Below are 26,320 nucleotides of genomic sequence, written 5' to 3' on the forward strand. Positions count from 1 at the left end.
TGGAGGATGAAGGGTGGGGGATGGGACACTTCCTTGCCCTCTCTGGGCACACCACCCATCCAGCACCTATATGAGACCACCAACCCAGGAGTTCATTGAACCTTATCATTTAGGGTTTTTTAAATGAATATTTCATCATATGGGCACATATTAGCCATTGGTGAGTGAATTCAGTGTCAAGTTCCTCTCCTCCCTGAAGGTTAGTAAATGGGCCTGAAATTGGCTTCTTTTTAATCACCTGGTGTGTTTAGCTATGGGTCCAGTAGACATCGTGGTAGTGTAACTTCACATACATTTGACTGGGACTCATTATAAATAGCAAAAGACATCAGATACTATAATATAAACAATCTTCAAATTATGGTTCTTACATCCCTATAACATGAGCACTTTTCAAAGCTACTTCCCTCAGACAGCAAGCCAGTGAGGAAGTTGGAAGGATCAGCCCTGAGTCCTGGAAAGTGACGAGAGCTGTATGTTTTAAGAGCAGACAGGGCAGAGCTAGGTTTGTGGGTGTGCACTAGACAATTCTGCCTGACAATTTTACCAAAGCAGCCTTTGCAGGTCCCTGAGAAAGATCCAGAGCATTGACAGGGAGGAGAAGGCAGAATCTATGATGTCATCATCTAACCTCTGTGACATAGGCTTTTGATGCCAGAGAGAGAGAAAGCTGCTTTTAGGGAATGAGCCCCTCAGCTCCCACTGGGGGCGGCAACGCCGCCCCTTAGGCAAAGCCTCATCTCTTGGAGCCTTTTACCAGCTGGTCCTAGTGTTGCCGCCACTGGCTCTGATAGTCCTTCTCAGCCACGGCCAGGCTGAGGGAGAAGGACCCCAGTGTTAAGGGTGACAAGAGGCCAGGGGAACCAGCATGCCAGGAAACCAGGATGCTTACAAAATCTGTGTGTCAGGATTAGGACAAAACCCTGTACCACAGAAGAGCTCTGTGTACCAGAAAAAGGACTGAGGGCACCGCTCAGACGGGAATGCTGGGTCAGAGTCAGTTCAGGGGTCACAGGCACGAGGCTGGGAGGAGGGTGGGCAGACTGTTTCGTGACTCTGCTTTTTTTGCAGGTCCCCTACTTGGTGAAGCGTCTTTTGAAACGGCAGGAGGAACTCACGTTGGTAAAGTCCTGCATAGTACCCCCCTCCTTTCCCATCTTGGCACCACTCTCCGCTGTCCTTTGCCTCAATCCTTCCAACCATAATCTCCACTTTCCTAACCTTCTCTACAGCATCTTGCCGGATTTTCTGACCTCAAAGCTGACAAACTGCTAATATCTTTGTTGTTTTGAGACAGACTCAGGGAACCCAAGCTGTCCTTGAGCTCCTCGTACCCCTGCTGGGATTACCGGCTTGGGCCAGCATGCCACACTTCTGTGGGGTTGGGGATTATACCAAGGACTTCATGCATGCTAGGGAAACAATCTGCCTGCTGAACTCCATCTAAGGACCTCCCATCGAGGCTCTTGAGCTCACACTGGAAAGGAGCATCTGAAGCGGGATCCAGAAGTGGACTGTTTGTCCGGACATCTTGACCTCTGTCTTTTTCTCCACAGGTCCTACAGATTGTGTCTTCCTCCTCATTCCACCCAAGTAGTTGTGGGTGTCCCTCAGCTCTCCAGGACAGCTCTCATTCTCCATTTCCGTACGTCCCCAGCGAATGGCTAAGGAAAAGTGAGGAGCCAAGCTTAGACGAAGGTTCTGGACTGAGCACGCAACAGTCAGCTAGAAGAGGTCCCCTTGGCCTGCTGCTGATGCCTGCAGGAGAACCAGGCTGCTGTGGCCACACTGTGCACAGAAATCAGTCTTGACCACGAGCCACAGCTGGTCACAGAGGTCCCCACGCTGACTCTTAGGTCTTTAATCACTGGTCTTGTCACTCCATCCACTTCTCTCCTGGATCCAAGGCAATGTTGCCTCAAAACAAGGACCAGGTGCTGTTACAGAACACAGTACCCCCGGAGTGTTCCCCTCAGGTCCTCTCACAGTTTTTGGACTCCCCTCCACCCAACTTAGCATCTCTTTCTTCTCATCAGACCCTCCCTTCTTCCCACTTTCCTTTGCCCTCCACCAAGGAGACTTATTTTTTCTCTTCTCTGACACAGACCCACTCTCCTGGGCCTCACTTCTACTCTTCGGACTCAAATTCTGACTTTGTTCCTCTTCCCTACGCTTCCTCTCTCCCAAGATCCTCTTCCTGCTTTCACCAAAACTATACTTACTTTGGTGACAAACTCCCCTCTCAACACTCCACCTCTCCCTCCAACTATCAGCTCTGTGTCTCTCCCCCTCTCACCATATCCTCCTCTCTTTCCCAGCCACACAATTCCTCTCCTCACTCCTGCCAGTCCCCTTCCTGCCTCCAGAACTTTCAAAGCTCCACAGTCACGTCCCCCAGCCCCAGCTCACCTTCCCAAGAGATTCAGAGTAAGAAGCAAGCATGGCAGTGGCCTCAGTCCAGAAGCATCAGGCCCTCTGGGGTGGCAGGGGGATGTGTGCCAAGCAAGATGGACCCTGCAGAATTCAAGGACCCAGGGGCCCTTGCCCAAGCCCTGGTGGTACACGTGGGGCACCGCAGAATTGCACGAGACCTGCAGCTACAGTTTCTGCAGCGCCTGTGGCTAGGCACAACCGGCCCAGCCCCAGTTGTGGAGTACCCCATATGTCTAGTGTGTCTCCAGCCCCGCACTCCATCTTGCCCCACCCCCAAGTACAAGACTATACCCCGGCTGCTTGCCTTCCCTCAACTACTACCCTGTGCCCAGGGCCAGGAATCTGGACCTCTCCGAATAGGCATTGGCTTTGGCCTCCGCCTGCCTCGGGGCCAGGCCAAGGCTCTGCATTTGCTGCCCCAAAAAAATGCAGAGGGAGTAGAGTCCCAGGAAGAGGCCCACCAGAGTCAAAAGCCTGCAACCCAGCCAACAGCTCAAATCACCGGTACACTCTTCCAGGCCGGGGACCTCCAGTCGGTAGACCTTCAATCACCAAAACCCAGCCAGTGTTCCAGATCTCTCCTTCAGGTACCAAGACAGGCCACTGCATCCCCAAAGCCCAGGCCTTCTGTCTCAAAGAAGTCTGTGTCTCTAGGGTCCAATCTCCGAAAGTCGCCGTCTTAATTCCAGAGCAGCGGAGGCCCTCTGGAATACCCCCTCCAAACTCCACCCTCCCTACCAGGACTTCTCAGACCCTGGGGAGTCACAGAGACACCTTGAAGGGCTGGCTAGCCGGAAGCCAGGTGTGTTCTCCTGCCCTGAACCCTGGAAACCCCCTGTGGAATCTGCTTTCCCCTAGTTGAAGAGACCAGAGGCACCAAGGCCTCATTCAGACTTCAGTGTATCCAATAAAGCCTAACCTTGAGAGTCTTGTGTTTGTGTCTACTGTGCCCACAGTATGGAATCGATAGCTATAGGACAAGGCTAGTCACACACACACACACACACACACACACACACACACACACACACACGAGGGAGGGAAGCATAGGGAGAGAAAGGAGAAGAGGTAAGAGAAGAGAGAGGAGAGAGAGGAGGAAAAGGGAAAGAGGAGGAAAAGGGAAAAAGGAGAGGAGAGGAGAGGGGAAGGGAAGAGAAAGGGAGGGGAGGGGAGAATTAGAGAAGCCAGGCACAGCACATAGAAGACATCTGTCAGGGAGCAGCCGCCACCCATAAACTTCTGGGTTCCAGAAGTAGACGTCAAGCCATAAGAAATGATCCAGTCAGCCGCTGAGGATGCTGTTAAAGCTGGGAACTGATTTCTTCATATTAGGATATTAGGAAGCAGTGAATCTGTTCTGGAGTGTCTGCCCTCGCTGTGACCCGGGAGAAATCACTTCCTCCCAGGAGTAACACATAAAAGCCCCGCTTGTAGGAGTCTGTGTATCTCTTCTGAAGTGGGGACTGTCCCAGTCCGAGAACCTTTTAATTCAAGATTTACTGATCTTCAGGAATCTCTCCCAGCCCCACCTCCCACGCCCCAAACAAAGATGGCAGCTTCGCCGTCAGTCGGGATTAGATACCGGATCCGATGCTAGGGTTCCGTGACAGCGCGTCCCGCTAGTGCTGACGCAGATTGGCGTCCTGCGCGTGCGCAGAGAGAGCCGTGGCGTGCGGCGCGTGCGCACTGGACGCCTGAGAGACCTAGTTGGTCGCGCGAGCGCAGATCGGCTACTTGTGGTTTGAGTGGTGGCAAATCCACAGTGCTGAGAGGGGTCGGCAGTCTTCCGGGAAACTGTAGCACCAAGTTCCGCAACTTTTGGAGGCGGGGCGCGGCATGTTGTGGGTTCCGCGGGGCTGGCAGTGAACCCACGGGCGGGATGGGCCGGCGCCGGGGTGTGGAGCTGTACCGGGCCCCGTTCCCGTTGTACGCGCTTCGGATAGACCCCAAGACTGGGCTGCTCATCGCTGCGGGCGGAGGAGGAGCTGCCAAGACCGGCATAAAGAATGGCGTGGTGAGAATGCAGGGCCACTGGGAACAGGTTATACCGTGGCCGAGGGTGATCTCAGGGTGGCCGGGGGTTGCAGAGGTGAGCCGTACCCCTGCTTTTAGACCCTGCCAAATTCTAATGGGAACACCCCGAATTGACGCTCGGGTGCCGGTTTCTCCTGAGCAGAGCGGTTAAGACATCCAAAATTAGACTGAAAGCTGTGCAGGTCTGCGAAGGTTCGACTGTCCACTCACGCCGGAACACGGGAGCTGGTCCAGGGCTCGTACTCTGGCCTTTTCCAGGAAGGCACATTGTCTTGTCTGTCCTCAAGCAGCTGGAAACTGGATTCTTTTCTTTCTGTAAACTGGACCTAGTAATCTAAACACTGCTTGCTGTACGAATTGGGAAGCTCCAGTCAGAGAATAAAGCTCTAAGCAACAGCAACAACAACCAAAAAAACCAAACTGAAACAAACAAAAACATGAGCTGGAGGTGTGGGAAGCAAAGGCTACAACCGAGACTAGGACTTAGTGTGAGTTCCTGACTGGCCTGAACTTTGCCCACTTTGGTTCCCTCACAGCATTTTCTGCAGCTGGAGCAGATCAACGGGTGCCTGAGCGCCTCCTTGCTGCATTCTCATGACACGGAGACGCGGGCCACTATGAATTTGGCGCTGGCTGGCGACATCCTTGCTGCCGGACAGGATGCCCAGTGTCAGCTTCTTCGTTTTCAGGTCCATCAACAGAAGGGCAGTAAAGCAGAGAAGTCGGGTGAGGAGCTTTGGGAAAAATGTTCTAAATCTCGGTCTCTAAAAGCGAGAAATTAAATGTGGGGTGATGTCTGTACTTGGGTCAGTAGTACTAGTGAATACAGATGCCTGGGTCCAGCTGAGGGTGGTGGTGCATACCTGTAATCTCAATGCTTAGGAGTGAAGGCAAGAGGATATTTAAGGCTAGCCTGGGGTACTTAGCAAATCCCTGTCTTAAAAAAGAAAAACAACTAAGAAGTCTGGATCCTGGCAAATTGTTTGTGTTGCAGGTTCTAAGGATCAGGGACCTCGACAGAGGAAGGGGGCGGCTCCAGCAGAGAAGAAACCTGGAGCAGACGTTCACCCGGAAGGGGTTGAACTCAGAGTAAAGACTTTGGAGGCAGTACAGACAGACTTCAGCACTGAACCGCTGCAGAAAGTTGTACGCTTCAGCCACGACAACACCCTGCTTGCCACTGGAGGGACTGACGGTCATGTTCGTGTCTGGAAGGTGTGGTTTCAGGGGGACGAATGTCAGTGGCAATAACACCAAAAATTGTGAGAATCTGAATATGCATTCTGGGAAATTTATGAGTGGTCACTGGGGTAAGAGGGATGGGATTGCAGTGTTCCCACTGTCTGGTCTGTAACTGGGATACTGTCTTGGCTGTAGGTACCTAGCCTGGAGAAAGTTCTGGAGTTTAAAGCCCATGAAGGGGAGATTGGAGATTTGGCTTTGGGCCCTGATGGCAAGGTAAAGAGGTGGGGGTGTGAGGTGCTGGTGCAGAAAGGGGAAGCCTATTGTGCGGCTTGCCTGGTGTGTAGATGTCCTGTCCATCTCTGGGATCTTTACTCCTCCCCAGTTGGTTACTGTGGGCTGGGACTTTAAGGCCTCCGTGTGGCAGAAGGATCAACTGGTGACACAGCTACAGTGGCAAGAGAATGGCCCCGCCTCTTCTAACACACCATACCGGTACCAGGCCTGCAGGTGTGCAGGTCACAGTGGGATGGCTGGAGGCTGTGGGAGGTTCCAGGTGTGACTGGGGTGCAGGAACTGAGAGCCTTTGCCTGGCCTCCAGGTTTGGGCAGGTTCCAGATCAGCCCGGTGGGCTACGACTCTTCACCGTGCAGATACCCCACAAGCGCCTACGTCAGCCCCCACCCTGCTACCTCACAGCCTGGGACAGTTCTACCTTTTTGCCTCTACGGACCAGGTCCTGTGGCCATGAAGTCATTTCCTGCCTCAGTGTCAGGTGTGAAGTCTTAACTGCTTGGTTGGATGGTGGGCGTTTGAGGGAGCTGGGAAATGAGTCCTGACTCTGGGAGGCTCTGCACAAGCTTCCAGAACAATGAATCTTCTGTTGTATGTTACAGTGAATCGGGCACCTTCCTAGGCCTAGGCACGGTCACTGGCTCTGTCGCCATCTACATAGCTTTCTCTCTCCAGGTAATGCTGGTGGTTGGCACAACCCTGTGGGAGGATTACAAGCTTACTCTGCCCTAAGTGTACAGGAAGCATCTGGCCCAGTGCATAGGGAAAGCCTGTTAGGACTGTGGAGCATGTTTCCCAGAAGGCAGCCTCTAACTAGGTTTCCTCACTACTTTCTCCCCAGCGCCTATATTATGTGAAGGAGGCCCATGGCATTGTGGTGACAGATGTGACCTTTCTACCGGAGAAGGGTTGTGGTCCAAAGCTCCTTGGGCCCCATGAAACTGCCCTTTTCTCTGTGGCTGTGGACAGTCGTTGCCAGTTGCACCTGCTGCCCTCACGGCGTGAGTCATTGTTGTGTGTGTGTGTGTGTGTGCATGTGTATACATGTTTGTTGGCCAGGAAGGTACCACTTTATCTGTAGCCCCTAGAAAAAGGACTGTTTTTATCCATCCATCTGCCCTGCATTGAATGAAAGAGGTTAAGGTTTCTGGTTTTCAAGCTCCAGAGCATCTGTGCCCACTCACTTCTTCCCTCGTTCCACCCTCAGGGAGTGTTCCTATATGGCTCCTGCTCCTGCTGTGTGTCGGCCTTATTATTGTGACTATCCTGCTGCTCCAGAGTGCCCTCCCAGGTTTTCTTTAAACCTCCTGACCGATGGGAACCAGCCTTGGACAGTGTCACCTTCCAGAGCAGAATCACTGAGGCCCACGGCTGAAGCTGCATCTGATGAGACTGATGGGTACTTCTTGTCCCTCAGCTAAAGCTTGCCGGTGGCTTCCCCATTCCTCTGGGTCTTGGGAGGCCTGCTTCCACCTGTGGATCCATTTAGGACAGTGTGGCCTGAGACTCAGTCCACACCGCCTGCCTCGTTCCCTCTGCCTCCCAGGGCTCAGCGGTGAGCTCTTCCCTTTCTAGAAATATGTGAAGATGCCCAAGAGCCCGGAGGCACTGCCATCCTCACAAACTGTTTCTCCTCCTCCCAGCCTTCACACAAGCTCCTTGGCTTTGTTGAGACAAAGTCTGTGCTGGCGCTTGCTGTTAGGGCAGGAAGAGGTAAAAGGAAGACCCAGGTAGCAGTGATCTGTGGGCTTCTGTGGGCAGCACCAAGCCAGTCATGTCAGATACACAGTGAGTTCCTGGATGATCTCCTGCAGCCTGAGGAAAGGGAAAGGGAACCTCAGCCCATTAGGCAGGAAGAGTTGATGTTTAATAAAGAGAGAAAGATTGAACCGAGACCCCAACAGTCCTCTTGTCAGCTCTTTCCACCTTCAGGAGTGAGTGCTCCGAGGTCAGGTAGCCCCACCGAGTGCTGGAAGACGGCTCGGGCATACTGATGTAGCACGCGGTTCATGTAACAGTGTTGCCAGGGCAGCAGCCCTTCCAGGAAGCCGATGTGACCACCCCGAGCTGTGATGAGCAGTGCCACATAGGGAGACTTCTGGGCAGCCTGCAGAGGGAAGGCTGGGAGGGAGTCGGAGAGGTCAGAAGGCTGCCCTGGAATCTAGGCTCAGCTCAATACAACCCACATCTGTGGTTCAGTAGCCTTGGGGCCAGGGCCTCCGTGCAGCCACTCACCATGAACTGGGGAGAAGGGGTCATCTGCTGCATTGAGGCAGAGGACAGGGGTGTGGATGGAGTCTACCTTGGTTCTTGGGCTTGAGGCTTGATAATAAGCTGCACAGTCTTTATACCCAAAAGCCACAGATGTGTAGCGCTCATCCAGCTGGCGGATTGTTCGGGCCTGTGTGGTGGAGGCACAATAGGTATAACATTAGAAAGCAAGAGACCGACACTGGGGGAAGGGACGACCAGAAGATACCTTTATCGCGAAATCTACATCCAACACCTTTTCGATTGACTTTCTGTTCCTGGAAAAGAATACATCAGGGTTTGTCCAGAACTCACAGCTTGTCTTCTTACCTCCTCAAAAGAGCCCAGATTGGAACAGACCCAGGCGCTGGCAGAGCCTGCCATCTGCTATCCTACCTGGCCACAAGCTGGCAGAGTCCCGCAGTGAGGGGCTGATTGAACAGCAGTGAGTTGAGTGGGGTCTCCAAGGAGTCAACGGTCTCAAAGGAGTCCCAACATGCAGACATGGTCAGTCCAGCTACCAAGCCTCCAGCCTTCCCGGTCCGTGCCAGGTAGTTAAGCACCAGTATCCTGTAAAGATGCAGGGCCATGGAAAGTATTGGCATGAGAAAACTGGGACAGAAGAGGAAGAAAACGACAAGATGACCAACCGGGTGTTTGGAATAAACCCAGGCAACTATTACCCTCCGAAGGAGATGCCCACGGCCAGCAGTGGCGCTTGGGAGTAGCGGTGCTTTATGTGCTTCACAACTGTTTCTAGATCTTCAGTGTGGCTGGCACAGTAAGCCCTGTGAGTCTGAGGGCAAAGTGGGTCATTGGCTAGGGAGGGAGGCTCTCGCCAGAATGCAGCCAAATGGAAGGGCTCAGGAAGTGTAGGGGGAGGTAAGAGCCCTAGGACCAGTGGACTCTAAAGGGAACAGGTACAGGGCCAGCACAAAGGGGGAGGGTACTCACCAGCAGTTCTTCCCCTCGGCATCCTCGGTTATTAAATACAACAGCCCTGGGGCAACACAGGTGTGTGAGCCAAACCCTCCCAAGAAGACCCTCCCCTTGGAATTCTTCAGAAAGGCCCCTCCCTGTCAGAGTACCATATGGGGCCAGATGAACTTTTTCCTTTCTGAGTTCTGTACCCCATCCTTACCGATAGCCATCCTTCAGAGCTTGGTCAACTAGGTGTAAGATGTACGGCTCCTGGCTACTGCCACTGATGCCCGGAAGCAGCAGTACTATAGGCTGAGTGGTAGGGTCCGGGTAATGACTGCTGTTAGGCTGCTCAGCCCAGTCTAGAAGGAACTGGCCTCCATCTGGAGTCTGGAGGACTTCACTGGGGTTTAAGAGAGATTGGAATACAAAGATGCTATTAGGAGTTGCACTGCAGAGCTCTACCCTCTGACTCACCCACAAGCTCTGCTGCTTGTCATGGGTATCGCTTGAAGGCACACTTCATGTAAAAGAGTAAAGGTGACCAGCTAGAGTGGACAGATGAACTATTAGCCTTGTGTGGGTGCAAGCAGAGGGCCTTTTCATATACCCAGTCTCATGCTTTGGGGCAAAGATTACCTGCGTTTAGGAGGTGGATCAGTTTCCCTTAGATACTTGCAGCTTTGTGTTCCTGGTTCCGACCCTTCTTACCTCCGGTAAGGGACCACAGGCTGAGACTGCAGGAGGACCCGAAAGATGGTTTGCAGCCGTCCCTCAAAGCACCACAGTGTGGGGTAGAAAGTCTCCACAGTGACTGGACAGTGTTGCTCCAGGAAGGCCAGAAACTGGGGCCCAGCCACCAGACGAGGCCTCTATAATCACACAACACAATTGGCCTCTTTTTTTCTTGTCCCAGACCCTGGAGAGTAAGTGATCCCTTCCCCGGAATCCAGCCTTAAGGATACTGCTTTGCCACAATAAAGTATCCAGCACAGCTCAGACTAGAGCAGTGGGGTCACCTTAAATAATACAGTCACATGGTGCCCCCCAGAAAAACCTCAGCCCTAAAGTGTCACCTCCAGAACTGACCCTGAAAGGAGAACCACAGCAGTTGACTTAACGAAGCTTGTCCCCGCCTCAAACCCATTTGTGCTAGGACAGAGAGTATAAGCTGCTCTGTTGATCCCCACAGTGAGGCTTGTGGTCCTCTGGCTGGTTAAGGTTTTTGTCTGATTTGGTTATACTTCTAATCATGTGCCTCTCCTTGGGAGCACACAGGTCAGATTTTGCCTGTGGGGTCCAGAGGAAGTGTTGGATCCTCTAGAGCTGGAGTTATAGGTAGCTGAGGGAACCACAGCATGGATGCCAGGAAACAAACTAATCCACAGGGTCAATAGTACATGTTCTTTATGGCTGAGACATCTTCCCAGAATGGTTGGGGCCTTGAACTCATCGTAATCCTCCTGCCTCTGTGCTAGGCTTATGTCACCATGGTGTGCTGGTTGGGATTCTTGACCAGGCGAAGGAACCTCTGCCATTCAATCTGACCTTTGCGTTGTAGCAACGTTGTCCAAGTACAGCTCCCTGAAGCCTCCTCTAGTCACTGGCTCCTCCTATACCCCACTGGTTTGGGCACCCCATTGTCTACATATTTCTGCTGTTCTCGAATGTGTGTGCTCAGTGATGAAGGGCTTCTTTCACAGGGGTGCCTCATATCTCTGTGGAGCCCTGGTTCTTAGGCTGTGTTCTCCAGGAGGAAGCATCCTAATGTGAACAACTATTTCATTTCCTCATGCCAACTAGAGAAAAGGGCAAAGGGATGGGACAATAGGGACAAACGAGGTCAGTGGGCACCAAGCCCTGACTCTCAGTCTCTTTGCTTGGCCCTGCATAGCCATGAAGTAAATGAGCTGCCCTAGCCTCATAGACTAAGGACACTGCTGAAGACCGGAATGGAAGGGCTGAGTTGGGATACAGTAGCTCAGAGGTAAACCCCAGGACGATCTCCAGCATAGGAGGAGTAATTTTTTTTTAAATCATAAAATTAAGAAACTATAAGATCCTGTTCTATCTTACAGCCTTGTTACTCAGAAGGGGCTAGGCAAATGATCCACCAACAAGGCCCAGTTTATACTGTGACTTGGACCCTGGTCCTTAAACCCTGAAATAACAGCAATGAAACTAATGCAGACAAATCGCAACCTTCCTTGATAAGATAGAAGTAAAGAAATTATGACTCTCATAGGTTAGTTGGTCTGCCCAAAGACAGAACAAACTAGAGCAAAGCAGAATTAATAATTATGGTATCAGCAATAATAACTTGTAAATAAAATTTATTGGATGCTCATTGCATTCCAGGCATTAAGTGAACATCTTATGTGACTAGACATTTTACTATTTATATTTTAGACTTAATATGTGTGTTTGCCTACGTGTATGTTTGTGTGCTACCCATGTGCCTGAGAGCCAGGGCGGGTGTCACAGTTGTGAACAGGAAGTGCCATGTAGTTTTGGGAACAGAACCTAGTCCGGTAAGCATTCCACCACCTCTTTACTCCCGGTTCACATTACCGTCATCTATGTACAAGTGGCCACAGCCGTCCTCTGTCCTCTCACGATCTCACTGTATGGGCACAGGGCCTTGTTATGTTGCCTGTAGGCTAGAATGGCTCAACGCTCTTGGGCTCAAGTGATCCTCCTGTCTCAGCCTTCCCAGTAGGCAGGAGTAAGCATCTAACTCCTATAGGCCTTTTATAACAAGCTGAATCAATAGCTTTCCTGTTAGACTCAGTTACCTAAATAGACTGTAATGAGATAAAACCTTAGCTTTCCTGGGTATATACAGTGTGTATTTTACCTACATTTCCGTTTGAGGTACTGATCAAAAACAACCTGTTAAGACTTCTCGGCGATGCATACAGAGTCTAGAACTTAGAACAGGACTGAGTGTGTAGAGAATTACCATCTGAACTAAGCTTGGCCGGAACCTCAGCCAGTCCTCAAGAGAGAGGAGGCCCTGCTAAGCAGATGGACTGGTGCCAGAACCACACAGGCATCCGTCCCACTGTGCTGTGCAGCTAGCGAACATAATCTACACATTTTTAGTTAGACCTCCTAAGAAGAAAGGGAAACTTTCTTCTGACATTTAAGGATACCCTCCACCCATCGTTATCCAAAGGCCAGTCAACAGAATAGGGGGAGCACCCTTCCTGTGCTCAAAAAAACCCAGCTGGCGGGGGAAGATTTCATGAATCTGAAAGAGGCAGAACCGGCTCTCCAGTCGGTCGTAATAGCAAAATTCACGTGGCGCAGCAGAACCAACCACCCAAGCTTTCAGAAAAGACTCGAGCCTAGGCTCTAGTACCCCAAGCATGCAAGCCAGAGATTGGTCCTCACCCACCTGGGGCACACATGCCCAGTAGTAGCCCAAGTAGAGAGCAACGCCAAGAGCTAAGAGCAGAGAGATGGTGTCTGACCAGGTGCCGTTTTGCGGACTCAGAGAGGAACTCAGCATCTTGGTTATGTTGGGGTATTCTATTTCCCAGGCTCCCGGCTGCCTCTAGCTCCTGAACTTTGACTCTTCCGCTTGCGGTTTGTCGTGCACCCGCCTCTTGCAAGCCATTGGCAGACCTCTTGCAGGTCCCACCCGCCGTCGGCCCCGCCCACCGCCAGTCCGGAGGCGAGGGGCGGTGTCTGGCTGTCAGCCGAACCTCAGAAGCCCGGGCTAGCCATGTCACCCATGCCCCTCCAACTCCTCCTGCTTCCCTTTAGTGGTGAAAAGCTCTACAGACCTAGGGCAAGCAGCGCCCCCGCAGCTGCCATCTTGGTACGTATCATCTCTGGACGGCGAAGGCTGAATCAGGCACCCTGGAAAGGTCCCCGCAGCCATTCCTATGGCTCAGAGTACAGCCATTCACTGTGACCCTCACACACTGGGCACAAGCACTGCCCAACAGATTAATACATACTCAAGTTTCAACCACTCACTGGTGACATTCTACTCCCTAGGTTAAATGTCTCTACGTGGTCTCTAACAATCCCCACCAACAGAAAGGGTGCAACAGATGACTTGCTAATCAGCTATGTAGCAGGCATTGGATATAAACGCCCCAGGAACCCTGTCCTTGTTTTTATTAGAATACTTGAATAGTGACTGCGGTAGAACCTTGGCTTCCCACGATATCTGTACACTAGAATCATCTGGGAAGTTGTCCAGCTCCTGGTCCAGGGACCAGCCAAGGCACAGATATATCAATGTATGTAATGCAAAAACCTCTCTATGAGATCTGAATGTTCCCAGAGCCCGAACTCTTAGGACAGAAAAAGAGAGTACTCCCTGCTGCTATTTGGGAGCAGGCAAAAATGGCGTTCAATGGCAGAAAGTGAGTAGAAGTTTCCCAGGCAAGTGGAAGAGTGCTACAGAGTAAGTGAAAATGTGGAGGTAGGGGCTTTGTGAGCCAAAAAGAAATGTGTGGCTGAGTGTGCGGGTGGTCAGCAAGCAGGTGCTGAAGAGCTTCCTGAGGGCAGAGGAAGCCCCGGTCAAGGGGCTCTGGAAGAGAGCCAACAGAGAGTGGGGGTAAGGGAGAGGTACAGACAGAGGTACAGAAAGAGACAGAAATAGTGCTTTCGGAAGAAACCCTCAGGCTACTTAGGGAAGGAGGAGAAAGAAGTTAGGAGAAAAAAGACACTGTTAAGAGCACCTGGGGCACAGAAAACAGTTTACTGTACTGAACCACCAGGGAGAGGAATGATCTTCAAGATGGAAGACAGACTTGGCAGGACTCTTCAGCAGGGTGAAGTTGAGGAGGAGAAACAGGGATGACCCTCAGGTTCCAGACTGCACAAATGCAGGTGTGCCTATCCCTGAGGGGGGAGACTACCTGAGGTAAAGGCTAGAAGAGGAAGATAATGCATTTGGTTTCAGACATGTTGGACTAGGATTCTGTTTCTTAGACTCTGCACCTTTCTACCTGCGTCCATTAGTCAGGAGCCCAAGTAGGTGGCCCAGGTGATTTTACATCTCCCCTGAAACCCAAAGTCCACTGTCTCAAGTAACTAAGGGCAGCCTCTATGCTCTAGAACCCTCTGGAATTATTGAATCTGGCTCATCCTAGCCCTCAGATTGTACCTGTTCTTCGTTCCTGTCTGGCTTCTAAAGGACATTGGTGCTTCCCCTTGTGCACAGCTTTGCTTGACTTTTGTTTCTAAGGTAACTGAAGATCATTACACTTTGAAAGTGTTGGCCACTTCAGTGCCAGCCCCCAGCCACAAAAGCCAGACCCAGGTACAGATCAGTAGGATTCAGTTCCTGAGGGTTAGGCCTCAGGCTGGAGTTAGAAATCTTGGAGTCATTTCCATTTAGTTGGAGTGGTTTTGTTTTGGCTGGTTGTTTGGTTGATTGGTTGGTTTTGTGTTTTGAGGCAGGGTTTTTCTGTGTGGCCATGGCTTCCTCGAAACTCACTCTTGTAGACCAGGCTGGCCTCAAACTCAACTCCCAGAAATCTGCCTGCCTCTGCCTGAAACCTGCTGAAATTAAAGGCACGGGCCACCATCCTCTGCCTTGTTTTGCTTTTGAGACAGGGCTTCACTGTGTAACCCTGGCTGGCCCAGTAACTACTATGTAGACCAGGCTGGCCTTGGACTTGAAGCGATTCTCTTGTCTCTGCCGAAACCATTATGCTTGGTATCATCAGCACTTAGGTGATAAATTCATTTGTTGAGTTGGTTTCACAAAGGGTTACAAACCCGATGTTCTGGTGGAAACGTATTCCCACAGTCTGGACACAAGAGTCAAGGGTCATCAGAGTTACTTCCCTGAGGACTTATGTGTGCATCTCCTGTAGCTTCTGATGACTTGATGATGGTCTTCAGCAGCGTTCGCAGGCACTGAACGAAGTAGCACAGACTAGACAATGTTTTAAAGATTAATTTTTCTTATATCTTTGCATGTGTTTGTATGTCCATGTTTGTGTGTTGGAGTGCATATGAGTACAGGTGTCTGAGGAGGTTAGAGGAGGGCATTGGATCTCCCTGAGCGGGAATTACAGGCAGTGGGAGCCACCTGACATGGGTGCTGGGATCCAAACTTGGATCCTCTGCAGAACCACACTATGCTCTCCCAACCACTGAGCCCATCTTTCCAGCCCTACACTGGACAACTTACAAGCAACAGGAATTTATTGCTCACAGATCTGGAATGTGAAAAGTCCAGGAGCAGGTGCTAACAGGGCTTGGTGTCTGGTCATGGCCCGTTCTTCACAAATGATGCTATTCATGTGTCTTTGTAAGAAGAACAGAAGTGCAAGAGAGCAAAGGATCTGCATCTGCCCCTGACAGAGACTGATGGAGGTCACACGAACAGATGAACACATCAGCAAATGGAGTGGGGAGAGGGGATCCCAAGGAACACCAGACCAACTGACAGACAGGAGGAACAGCACAGCGGGAAACAGTGGGCACTGAGCCAAATCAACTGTGCCCAACCCCCCCCCCAAACGAGGGTCAGTCTGAGGGGCTTATGGTTATGGTGGCTGCTGACAGAAGATTCCGGGTGGGTCAGTGGGTGAGGAGGTGGCCCAGAGCTCGGGCAGAGCGACTCACCACTGGGGTAAATCCGTGGCAAGAGAGCTGCAGCGTCTGTGCTGGAAGACTACTGTTCCTGTGGCCATAGTTTCTTTTGGCACACTGCCCCACATGCCACTCCCCTTCTTTCTGTGTGTGATCCCGGTGACACGGATAGCTCTCCTGGAATCTCAGCTCCAACAACCTGAGAGGACTTTGTTCTGATGCCGTGATACCTATAACCTGCTGACACTGATACTGTCACACTCCTAGATGATCAGCCAGGTCTGGGCCACACTGCTCTTTCCATTGAAGGCCACAGTCACACATAGTAACAGTAAGTCATTCTATTTAGTCACAAACAAGTTTCTCAGATAAAGCCAGTGACACCCACACAGCATAATCAAAGGCATTTTTAATGAATACCAACCTCAATCTGTCTCGTTTTAGCTATTCCTGTCTTTCTCACACCACAGCCCTGTCTCATCAATACGTGTCAACGTTGTCTACCTTCTACACACAAGCACATCAGTCTCACCATTCTGTAACTGCCTTATCCACACCGACTCACTACTCCGACTCTGTCTTTTGAAGTCATGCCTCATATATATGCTTCCCCAGCTGCCCACACTCACAAATCTTTCCCGGTCTGTCGTCATAAGCACATACTCCACCTCACCAGCCTGTCACTCAAAACCTCAAACCAGTCTGCCTTCATCTGAGTCACAGTGACACACACCGAGGACCCCATCATGGAACCCCATCAGACCCACATGGAACAAGGCCAGGTGGAGGCGCTGCGGGGCAGGTCTGGGCAAGGCGGGGCGGTGGCCCTCTCGTGGCTGTTGCTCGCTCCGGACTCTGCCCGGGCCTGGGCGGCGGCTGCAGCCGGGAGGGCGACGTGGAACGGCCACGTGGAGCCGCCCGGGGGAGGGCTGGCTGCGGGCAGCCGGGCGAGGGCGGCGCGGTGCCTATAGCTCGCACGAAGCCGGAGCCCCAGTCACGCACAGCGCCGTCGCAGCAGGTGGGTCGGACTCGGGCAGGGGCCAGAGCCCTGTGGGCGGCGGGGGCACCCGGTACCTTGGGGGTGAGGGTGGGGACCTTCTGCCGGGCGGTCAGGATGCAGAGAGCGCAGTCCTCCGCATCCCCTGCGGCTTGGACTCGGCTGGGGAGGTGGCCCTGTCCTCCTAGGACCATTGGGGAAGAGGTCATCCCTGAGAGCAGATAGAGGAAAGGTAGATAGCGCTTCTGAGGCCCCTGGATTTGATGGTAGGTCCAAGAGCCCTGGCCGGCGGTGTTTCCACCTCATTCAGTAGATGGAGATGACTGAAGGACGCTATCCGTCGTCATCCAACCATAGGTGGCTGGTCCCCGGCAAGCTCAGGTGCGCGTCTCTTTTGGCTGTATAGCTGCGGTCATTTAAGACTCCCTTCCCTAGACCCAGACACCAAAGGGCTAAATCAAGGGAGATGATTAGATTCAATAACTTCTTCACTTGTTTAGAAATGAAATGGATGCCCTTCATGGTACCAGCTCCTGTCCTGGAAAGATTCAGGAGAAGCTAGTTGTCAGGGATGCTGCAAAAGAAATGTCTCAGTGGACTGAGAAGTCGGTTAAGATAAGCCTCCAAAGACCCCTGCCACACCGTGAAGCATCTGCTGGCCTTAGCTTAACCTCGATTACCTCACTGTACCCTTCCCAAGACCCTAGGAAGCATCCTCATCTTAAAAATGAAGACCCTAGGGCCAAGGGAGTTTAAGACATCCACCTGGACCACAAAACAGTGCAAAGGCTGAGCGATGGTCCAACTTCAAGGCCAAAGTCTCCTCTTGTGAGCTAGGGCAAAGGCTTAAAGAAATTGAAGGCAGAGGTCATTGTGGAAAGTGTGTGTTGTGTGTTGTATGTGTGTGTGTATATATGTGTGACTTGAATAACTTTGCCAAATTATATCACAACTGTTAACTAGCGGTTACAGTGGTTTTCAGGTATTTATTAGGGTGGTTATGTTTATGCATGTTATAATTATGGAAAATGGCTAGGGCCATTTTTATTTTGCAAGCAATCACTCTATTTCTGTTCCTTACAAAGCTCTTACAAGTGCTTAACACGGTGTAAGTATTGGTAAGTCCCATTACACACATCCTGTGGAAGTTTGGCTTGATTCTCATAAACAAAGGCTGAAAACATTGAGTAAACATCAGATTCTAAGTCCCCATGAAGTGCTTTTGGGGTATAGACTGCAGCTGAATGCTAAGGTTATCAGGAAGGTCCACCTTGAAGGTGAAACAGGTTTGGACAAAAACACTGAAAACTAAAAGTGAGAACAGCCAGTGAGCTTCCATTCGGAGCAGCGTCCACCGTGCTGGAACCCTGAGGGGTGAGACAGAAGATGCCATACCTGAATGAATGGGTGAAGACATGGATGGGCAGTGATGGGAAAAACAAAGAGCCACCAAAGGTCTTGGAGTTCCTGGGTGCGGTGGTGCACCCCTGTAATTCTAGTACTCGGGTCACGAGTTCAGGGTTATCTGCAACTACATGAGTTAGAGCCCAGCCTGAGCTAATTGAGACTTTTATGGGATTTTTAATTGATTAATTAATCAATTAGTCAATCAAATAATTAGTTGAAACAGGCTCCCCCTTCCTCCCTCCCTCCCTCCACCCCCCCCTCTTTCTCTAGTCCTCAATATTCCAGAACTTGTTTTGCAGGACAGGCTAGCCTGGAACTCAAGAGATCCACCTGTCTCTGCTGTCCAAGTATTGGGATATTGGGAGTAAAGGTGTGTGCCATCACCTTTATTGTCTTTAGTGTGTGTGTGTTTGTGTGTGTGTGTGTCCTGTATGTATTTTGTGTGTTTGTGTACCACTTGTGTGCAGTGCCCTCAAAGGACATAGGAGGACAGAAGAGGGCACTGGGTACTCTGGAACTGGAGTTACAGATGGTGGTAAGCTAACATATGGGTTCTTAACCAGTGCTCTTAACAGCTGAGCTATCTTTCCAGCCCTTATTGTTTTTAAAAAAGATTTTGAAGGAACCAGAAAAATGGGTTGAGGTACTTGTAAGGAAGCCTGGGAACCTGAGTTCAAACCTGATATCCCACAAGGTGGCAGGAGAGAGCCAATTCCCAAGAGTTGTCCTCGGGTCTCCACAGGTGCACCCTGGTACTTACTGGCCTACACCTAAGCACACATAAACTCAACAATAAAGTAAACAATTAAAAACTATTTCTGAAGAAACAGAGTTCTATCAAGGGAATACTTATATGATGTGGGTATAAAGACAGGCTAGGACAACAGATTGTGCATGTGTGTGTGTGTGTGTGTGTGTGTGTGTGCATTGATGTACCTGATTATTTTCTGTAATCCCATGAAGCTGGTTCTTGGTTATATCACTATACACACTAGTTACATGTGTAAGAGACTCACAGGTCAGAGATTTGCATGGGGAGGGTTCAGAATCAGCATAACTTATAGGTCCCAAAGCAGAAGTGGTTGACACCTTCAAGACAGCTCCAGCAGAACAACAGACAACAAGGCCTGTGTGGCTAATTAGGTTCACACCTACAAAGCCAGCTCTTACAGGGCTGGCATTTGAATTATTAAGATTACTTATTAAGATTACTTAACAAGCCACTCAAAACCTAATGATTTGAATCTAAAGATATGAGAGCCTCTGAGTCTTTCAGAATCCCCACCCCCTCACCCCAGGTCTTCAGAAGGGCTCCATATGTGGTGGCTGCTCTCTCTACCAGCGCTTGCAAATGGTCTCCAGCTTCCCAATACCAAGCACACTGCATGCACAGAGCAGGATGAAGGCAGCTCCAGTGCTTGTCTTGCTCCTCAGCAGACCAGATTATCGTATCGATGCTCTAGTACCCGCTGGGCTATGGGAATCCTCCATAGACAGTATATAGCAGTATATAGCTGCTGGTTGTGGTAGCGTGCTCCTGCGATTCCATCAGGGCAGGGGGCCACACAGGGAGACACTGTTTCATCAAGACAACCAGAGCCGGCAAAGCATCAGAGCCTGAGACAAAGGATCTCAGTGAGTTTAAGGCTAGTCTGAGCTACATGAGTTCAAAGCTAGTCTAGGTGACATAGCAAGACCTCGTTTCATAAAACCGCCAAAACAAAACAATTTAGTAGCTTCAGATGATATCCTTAGCTTTTTGTCTAGGCAGGGCAGTGGAGACCAGCTTCCTTCTATCCGTGCTGTTGGCTAGGGCAGCTGGAAGGCTCACATTTGGAAGTGGAAGGTCATTCTCACACTCGCCTGCTTGGGTGGGTTAAGGCAGGCACCAAGATCTCTACGGTGTTTTGTTTTGTTGTTTTTAAGAGACAAAGACATTACCTGGACCTGACAGTCTTTTCAGCCATCTTAGTCACTTGGAAGCCAGCCACTAAATCCAAACATGTAAGAGGAAGCGAATTAGACTCCAGGGTTAGTAAAGTAAGGACAAACTGTAGACGCAGAGCAGCAAGATAGATGGCCAAGGCCTTTGACCTGAGTTTGATCCCTAAGACCTACTCGGTGGAAGGAAAGAACCGACTTCTGAAAGTTGTTCTCTCACCTCTACTGTGGCACACATGCCCACAGACAGACGGACACATGTGCATACACACACACAAATACACATACACACCAACAACAAAATAAACAAAATTTGGGACCCCTTCAGTCAGCCTGCTGAGTTGACAGTTCTGAGCCGGCAGGAACAGATGGGGAGAAATTTGAAGCATTCAGGTGGGGAGGCCGGGAGGGAAGGGGTGTGAAGCCACCGCAGAGCAGCCAGGACAACTTCTGGAACGTAAGAGCCTCCTCTCACTTAGCTACCACCCACGGTGACCCCTTGGGAAGGGCTCTGTCACCCTGCATTGCCAAAGGAGACCTGATACAGGGAAAGCGCCCAGTCAGTAAAGGCAGAGCCTACACTGGGACCTAGGCAGCCTTCAGTTAGGGCCCTCACGCTCGACCTTTGAGTTACACCTCCTTTTCCCAGCAAGTCTGTATTTCTGTGTTCCTTCCTCTCGGTCAGGATCTTACAGCATTGCTTAGGCTAGCCTTGAACTCACAATCTCAGCCTCCTGAGGATCTGGGATTATAGGTATGTGCCGCTGCACTTGACTTCTGTTTATCTGTTTCTTATTTAAACATATGAACCTTTTCCTGATAATATAATTGTGTAATCTTTAAGGAGAAAAAGAAGTAGTTTGATCTCATACCTTCATCTGATTGATAAGAGAACCTCAGTTATGAGTAGGAACTTAAGGAACAGTAGAGAGATGGGCTGGAGAGATGGCTCAACAATTAATAGGTGAAAATAGGTAGAGCGTGGAGTTCTACTTAGCACCTTGGGGGTCTCTGTTGACATTTCTGCTGTCCACTTCCAGTTGAGGCATCTGGTGGTCTCCACACTCTAACTGTTGCCCCATTTCTTGAACTTCCATGATTGTTCAAACCCCAGAATCCATGGAAAAAGCCAAGCATAGTGCTGTGGGGAGTTGAAACAGGTGGATCCTTGAAGCTCACTGAGCAGACACTTTAGCTGAACTGATGAGGTTTGGTGAGAGATCCTGTCTCAGAAGATAAGGGTGATGTGACAGCTACAGGCACTTACTGTGCAAACCTGGGTACCCGAGTTGAATCCCTAGAACTGATAAAAACGAAGACTGTACAAAGTTGTTCTCTGACCTACACATGCACACGTGCACATCACCACATGCACATCACCACACGTTTTTTAATTAATGAAAGTTTCTTGTGATCAAGGACAGTGAGCAGTGAGAGGGGGAAGGAGAGAAGGACACACACACACACACACACAGTTGGAATCTCAGTGCTGGGGAAGTGGAAATGGGGAGATCCCTGAGGCTTGCTAGATAGCCAGTTTACCTAAATTGGTGAGCTTCAGGGCTTTAGGTTCTGTGGGACACTTATCTCAAAAAGTAAGGTCAATAGTGATTGAGAAAGATTCTAGTATTGACCACTGGACACACACACACACACACACGCACACGGTGAAAAAGTAAGCACAGATTTTGTATCTATGATAATTTAATCTTTTTCTAGACTTTCACTCTTTGGTGCTTCTTACTCAAGGCAACTCAAAAAGGCAAACATTCTGCTTATCTTCCTGTGAGCCAGGTGCTTACTGGCTCTACTTCCAAACTCTTACAGAACTGATGTCCACCCTGGACATGGTCTGAGCCTTCTTAGGATCACTCTTAGAGAATCCACTGAAAGCTACAAAATGTCCTTTAGAAAATCCATTGATGACCTGAGTTTTAGGTTCAGCAGATGAGAGGTCCTGATCCTTTGCTTGGACCATGAAACCATTATTTTTCTGCCCAGAGAGTTTTGGGGGAGGGGGCAGGATGTCTCAGATTTGGGGGACTCCTATATCCTTGGAAATTCACATTATATGTACACAGCCCTGGACAAACCAAAAAGCTTTATGCTTCATGTTATCAATTGACTCATTTCATATTTGATCATTTCTGTATTTCTATTTACAAACATGCATAACATAGAGGCAACCAGGTTGGTCTTGAACTCACAGTCCTCCTGCCTCAGACTCCTGAGTCCTGTGATCATGGGGCATGTGCCACCACATCAGGCCTCAGTAGGTTTTTTTCATAAATACAGACTAGCAGTCCACCTCCCTCTTGGTCTCCTTGTATACGTTCGACCTTCAGTGAGTCCCAGCATCCTGATCTGCTCTTTTACCATTTGTAAATAAAGTGTCCTGCTCTAGAGCACATATACTTACACAGCACTTAAGCGGGCCAGCGGGACATGAAAAGGAGCCCTCACAACCAAAGCCACCTCCCACAGTGCACTTTATATACTGGAGTGGGATTTATGATTTCTATATTTCCTTACAAGCACAACTTACCTTGAGTTTCATGGAAGGCTGCCCATGGGTATGCATAGTCCTCCCCGAGCAGACAGCCTTTCTCCTGTGCTTCATGTTTTCACATGCAAGGAGGGAAGTCATTTCTGTCTGAGCCAACTGAACCCCTAATGCTATGGCAGACACCCCTCCCCTGACTCCCCGATTCTGATCCTGGTTCCAGTCTCCAGCAGGATGTTCCAGCAGCTGATGCAAGCGCTGGTGCTGCCACTGTTGCTGCTCCCTTTGAGTCACGCTGCCCCCAAGGATGGAGTTGCAAGGTAAGGGGGTGGGGCTGGGGTTACAAGAGTTCTGAAAAGATGTCAGGACTCTAGGGGAGCCAGGAGCCTGCAGAAAAGTATAGCCTCCTTCATTTCTGGGCACAGCACCTCAACTTCCTGTCTTTTGATTATCAGAATGCCCCAAGTAGGGACTTGATGCATGCTTGTAAACCCCTACACAGCCAAGAATTCAGCTCCAGTCTGGTGTGAAGCATCAGGAGGAAGCCAGAAACTCAGACAGGGATTGTCATCTTAGAATCAAGACCTGATACTGGGGATGTCAAGGAAATGGGGATCCTTAGCTTAATGTCTGACTTACTAGGACTGCTTTCTTACAGTCGGTGTGTGCATCGGGCTCATGGGAATGAGGAGAAAGTGGAGAGCTGGCAGCAGTGACCAAACGGGCTGTGATAACTCCTGTCACTTCTGCATCGCAGGCTGCTGTGGGCAAACAGTAGTCACATGCAGAAGTAGGGATACTTGAGATCCCGAGCAGACTTAAAGTCTGGGCTGGCACTCGTACACTCTGTTTGAAAAAGGAGGAGGCATGACGTGTCACGGAGCGAAATGGGCCTGTAGAATCCTGGACATTGCTGCCAGCCTCAGCCTGAGATCCACTCCTCAGAGCAGATCCTGGCATTGGAGAAGGAAGACCATAAGAAACCATTACATCCTGACACACACTGGACCATTGTCTTGGGCCTCTCTTGTGTGTCTGTTTTGGTGGCCTCGACCTCGCTAGGCATTTTTCTTTTCATCCCTTCTCAGCCTTTTGGCTAAGATCAAGTGCATTTTCTTTTTTCTTTTTTAATTTTTAATTTTTTAATTTTTTTGTGCATTTTCTTTTTAACTCTTTATTTATTTACATGTGTATGTCTATGTGCACATGAGGGGGGGGGGCGGTGCCTACAGGATCTAGAAGAGGTTAGGTCCCTTGAAGTTGATGTTATAAATAGTTGTGAACCACCTGATATGGGCACTTGGAATTGAACTCAGATCCTCTGGAAGAGCAGCAAGTGCTCTGAACCACTGGGACATCTTGGGTTTTCTAAAGTTAACTAAGTAAGGTATCTGAGCTTCAAAGACAATTTTAGAGATTAAGGTTCTGTTTCTAATGACACCGGAAGAGTCTTTTCTCTGCATCCTTTTTCTAGGAAATTGGAGGGACAACTCCTGTTGAGTCATGAGAGAAATTTACCAAGTGGCTGCTAAGCTAGTCTATGGGCTTCTGCTTTTCCCCTGTTCTAGGTTGGACCCTGAGGTACAACAGCAGCTCACGCCCAACCCCTTCCAGCCAGGCCCTGAGCAGCTCCGGTGAGTAAGCTGGGGCTTTCAGCAGGTATTAACTAGACAAGTGTTAGGTCACAGACAGGACTCCCCTGGCTGACTTGCCATTTTTTTCAACAGACATCTGCAGAATTATCTCAAGGGACTAGAGAAGATGGAAGAGGATCCTGAGCACATGAACCGGGAGCAAGGTGAAGGCCTGGTGCTGGGCACCGGGGCTGGGAGGCCCTGGCAAGTGGAACTGGGGCCAGGCACTGGCTGCCCGGTGGGTTCTTGCTTTCTCTAACCCAGACTCTCTCCCGTAGTCCTGCTCTACCTCTTTGCTCTTCATGACTATGACCAGAACGGACAGCTGGATGGCCTGGAGCTCTTGTCCATGCTGACAGCCGCTCTGGCCCCTGGAGCTGCACACTTGCCCATCAACCCAGTAAGCACTGCTGGAAACCATGAGACTAGTTGCTTGGAGCTTTGGGCTTTTTCATCGTGACTTTTGGTAGACTCTGGGTAAAAAGGAAGCTCAGAGCCCACGTGGCAGGGACAAGGCTGTTGGAGAGCGGCTGGCTTCCTGAAAACATCTATGGTAACTGTTTCCACAGGTGATCCTTGTAGTAGACATGGTGCTGGAGACTCAGGACCTGAATGGAGACGGACTTATGACTCCTGCAGAGCTCATCAACTTCCCAGGAGAAGCCCCCAAGCACTCAGAGTCCCTTCCCCCAGCTCTCCAGGAGCCACAACCTGCTGGAAGTCAGCAGCATTTAGCCAACAGTCCATTGCAGCCAGAAACCCAGCAATCCCTGGGGACTAAAGAAGAAAGTAGGGGCCAGGTAGAGGCCAAAAGGGCATCTCTGGAGCCTGAACAGGAGGCTGGACATCAGATAGAGGCAAAAGTAGATACCTTTAGCCCTGAAGGGGAGGCTAGGGGACAGGCAGCGTCTGAAGGAGATGTCCTAGGTCCCCAAGAGGATGCTGAGGGACAGGTGGAGAGCAAGGAAAATGAAGGAGAAGCCAAAGACCTGCCGGTGGAAACACTGGAGACCCTAAACACTCCGAATGAGGTTGAGGCTCACAGCATCCAACTGGAGAATGATGAGATATGAGCTAGCTAGACGGTGCAGGCTCACGCCCTCAGGATCTTAGTGCAGGGCAGACGCATGAAGTGTGAATTCGGTTCGATTAGAGGCACCTCTGACATCGGTAAAGTGGTGCAATCTAGTAATCCCAGAGGCAGTGAGAGCTCTGGGCTAGCCTAGGCCACATAGCAAGTTTGAATCCAGGCTGGGCTACTTTGTAAGACCCTATCTTGATGAGGGGAAAAAAGCACCCCCACTTCTCTCTGGCCTCAGTAGGATGTAGGACTTTCTGTGCAGCTCAGGGAGACCACAAGTTGAGAGGCAGCTTCCAGGCCCCAAACAATCAATAAAGAACAGAATGAATTCGTCTCCATAGCCATGTGTCTTTGGTCTAGCCTATCCAGATCCTTCTCAGAACACAAGGGTTTGGGGACACCCAGTTTTCCCAGGATTTCTGGCCAGAAGCACTGAGATGCACTAGCCACAGCCAGCTGCAAGATCTCAAGGAAGAAAGCTCAGTGGTAGCACAGATCTTTGATCCCAGCACCCAAGAGGCAGATGTGAGGAGATCTCTGTGAGTTCGAGGCCAGCTGGTCTACAGTGTGAGTTTCCGGATAGCCAGAGCTATTATTAAGAGAAATCCTGTCTCAAAAAAAAAAAAAAAAATCAAACTAAAATACTCCTACAACTATGACTACTGCTACTACTACTATTAATAGTAATGATAATAGTAATAAAAGAAAGCTAGCTAGCTTAGTCTATCCTGGGAGCACAACACTGTCCTAGAGTTCCCTCCCCACTTCCGGTTCAGACTCTGTTTCCTGTAGCTTGAGGCAGGCAGATGGTCCCCATTCCCCTGTATGGATCCCCACTCCTAGTAATTGCATTAATAACCATCCTCTCTCTTTCTTCTCTTTGTCTTCCTCCTCCTTCTGAGAATCGTGTGTACACCAGACACCAGGCTGACATTTTAAGATAGCATTTTAGCCTCACAATAACTCTAGGACCAGGCAAACATCAACTCCATTTGAGCAATGGGAAGCTGAGGCCAATGGAATCAAACAGTGTACCCAAAGGGGGTGCACAACTAAGTAAATATTTCACCTCAACT

At 50.2% G+C, this 26,320-nt stretch overlaps 4 protein-coding genes across 5 annotated transcripts; 3 read left to right on the plus strand and 1 right to left on the minus strand.

The window, feature by feature from the left end:
- Positions 1–1,910: 1,910 nt before the first annotated feature.
- Positions 1,911–3,116, plus strand: PRR30 (proline rich 30; the record flags this gene model as incomplete). Its single annotated transcript, XM_080924008.1, has 1 exon — positions 1,911–3,116. One exon carries the CDS (start codon positions 1,911–1,913, stop codon positions 3,114–3,116), a length of 1,206 nt encoding a protein of 401 aa, XP_080780134.1.
- Positions 3,117–4,145: 1,029 nt separating this feature from the next.
- PREB (prolactin regulatory element binding) lies at positions 4,146–7,838 on the plus strand. 2 transcript variants are annotated; one of them, XM_080940689.1, is made up of 9 exons: positions 4,146–4,447; positions 5,004–5,193; positions 5,462–5,682; positions 5,845–5,925; positions 6,035–6,159; positions 6,251–6,424; positions 6,546–6,618; positions 6,785–6,944; positions 7,151–7,838. In XM_080940689.1, exons 1-9 carry the CDS (start codon positions 4,313–4,315, stop codon positions 7,243–7,245), a joined length of 1,254 nt encoding a protein of 417 aa, XP_080796815.1. In that variant the 5' UTR covers positions 4,146–4,312; the 3' UTR covers positions 7,246–7,838. The 2 variants fall into 2 exon arrangements, with proteins under 2 accessions (XP_080796815.1, XP_080796816.1); XM_080940690.1 differs by lacking the exon at positions 6,785–6,944.
- A 15-nt stretch (positions 7,839–7,853) lies between these two features.
- On the minus strand, positions 7,854–12,679 carry ABHD1 (abhydrolase domain containing 1). Its single transcript, XM_080940702.1, has 9 exons — positions 12,515–12,679; positions 9,826–9,986; positions 9,335–9,517; positions 9,148–9,193; positions 8,877–8,989; positions 8,590–8,763; positions 8,423–8,471; positions 8,179–8,344; positions 7,854–8,064 (listed from the first exon to the last, which is right to left on the minus strand). The coding sequence occupies exons 1-9, from the start codon at positions 12,626–12,628 to the stop codon at positions 7,856–7,858; spliced, it is 1,215 nt and encodes a 404-aa protein (XP_080796828.1). The 5' UTR covers positions 12,629–12,679; the 3' UTR covers positions 7,854–7,855.
- A 3,981-nt stretch (positions 12,680–16,660) lies between these two features.
- Positions 16,661–25,456, plus strand: CGREF1 (cell growth regulator with EF-hand domain 1). Its single transcript, XM_080908991.1, has 6 exons — positions 16,661–16,699; positions 22,753–22,849; positions 24,098–24,163; positions 24,257–24,327; positions 24,442–24,563; positions 24,733–25,456. The coding sequence occupies exons 2-6, from the start codon at positions 22,764–22,766 to the stop codon at positions 25,234–25,236; spliced, it is 849 nt and encodes a 282-aa protein (XP_080765117.1). The 5' UTR covers positions 16,661–16,699; positions 22,753–22,763; the 3' UTR covers positions 25,237–25,456.
- The last annotated feature ends 864 nt before the right edge of the window (positions 25,457–26,320 follow it).

This window comes from Micromys minutus, assembly GCF_963924665.1.
Source record: "Micromys minutus genome assembly, chromosome: 1".
NCBI lineage: Eukaryota > Metazoa > Chordata > Mammalia > Rodentia > Muridae > Micromys > Micromys minutus.

Excerpts from the sequence above, each read along its gene's own strand:
- CGREF1 (XM_080908991.1), top strand. The coding sequence starts at position 22,764 with ATGTTCCAGCAGCTGATGCAAGCGCTGGTGCTGCCACTGTTGCTGCTC. Across the intron at positions 24,164-24,256 it reads CCAGGCCCTGAGCAGCTCCG|ACATCTGCAGAATTATCTCA; the intron begins GTGAGTAAGCTG and ends TTTTTTCAACAG. Across the intron at positions 24,328-24,441 it reads GCACATGAACCGGGAGCAAG|TCCTGCTCTACCTCTTTGCT; the intron begins GTGAAGGCCTGG and ends TCTCTCCCGTAG.
- ABHD1 (XM_080940702.1), bottom strand. The coding sequence starts at position 12,628 with ATGCTGAGTTCCTCTCTGAGTCCGCAAAACGGCACCTGGTCAGACACC. Across the intron at positions 9,194-9,334 it reads GCTCTGAAGGATGGCTATCG|GGCTGTTGTATTTAATAACC; the intron begins GTAAGGATGGGG and ends GTGTTGCCCCAG. Across the intron at positions 8,065-8,178 it reads CCCCTTCTCCCCAGTTCATG|CCTTCCCTCTGCAGGCTGCC; the intron begins GTGAGTGGCTGC and ends ACTCCCTCCCAG.
- PREB (XM_080940689.1), top strand. The coding sequence starts at position 4,313 with ATGGGCCGGCGCCGGGGTGTGGAGCTGTACCGGGCCCCGTTCCCGTTG. Across the intron at positions 4,448-5,003 it reads CCGGCATAAAGAATGGCGTG|CATTTTCTGCAGCTGGAGCA; the intron begins GTGAGAATGCAG and ends GTTCCCTCACAG. Across the intron at positions 6,160-6,250 it reads TACCGGTACCAGGCCTGCAG|GTTTGGGCAGGTTCCAGATC; the intron begins GTGTGCAGGTCA and ends CCTGGCCTCCAG.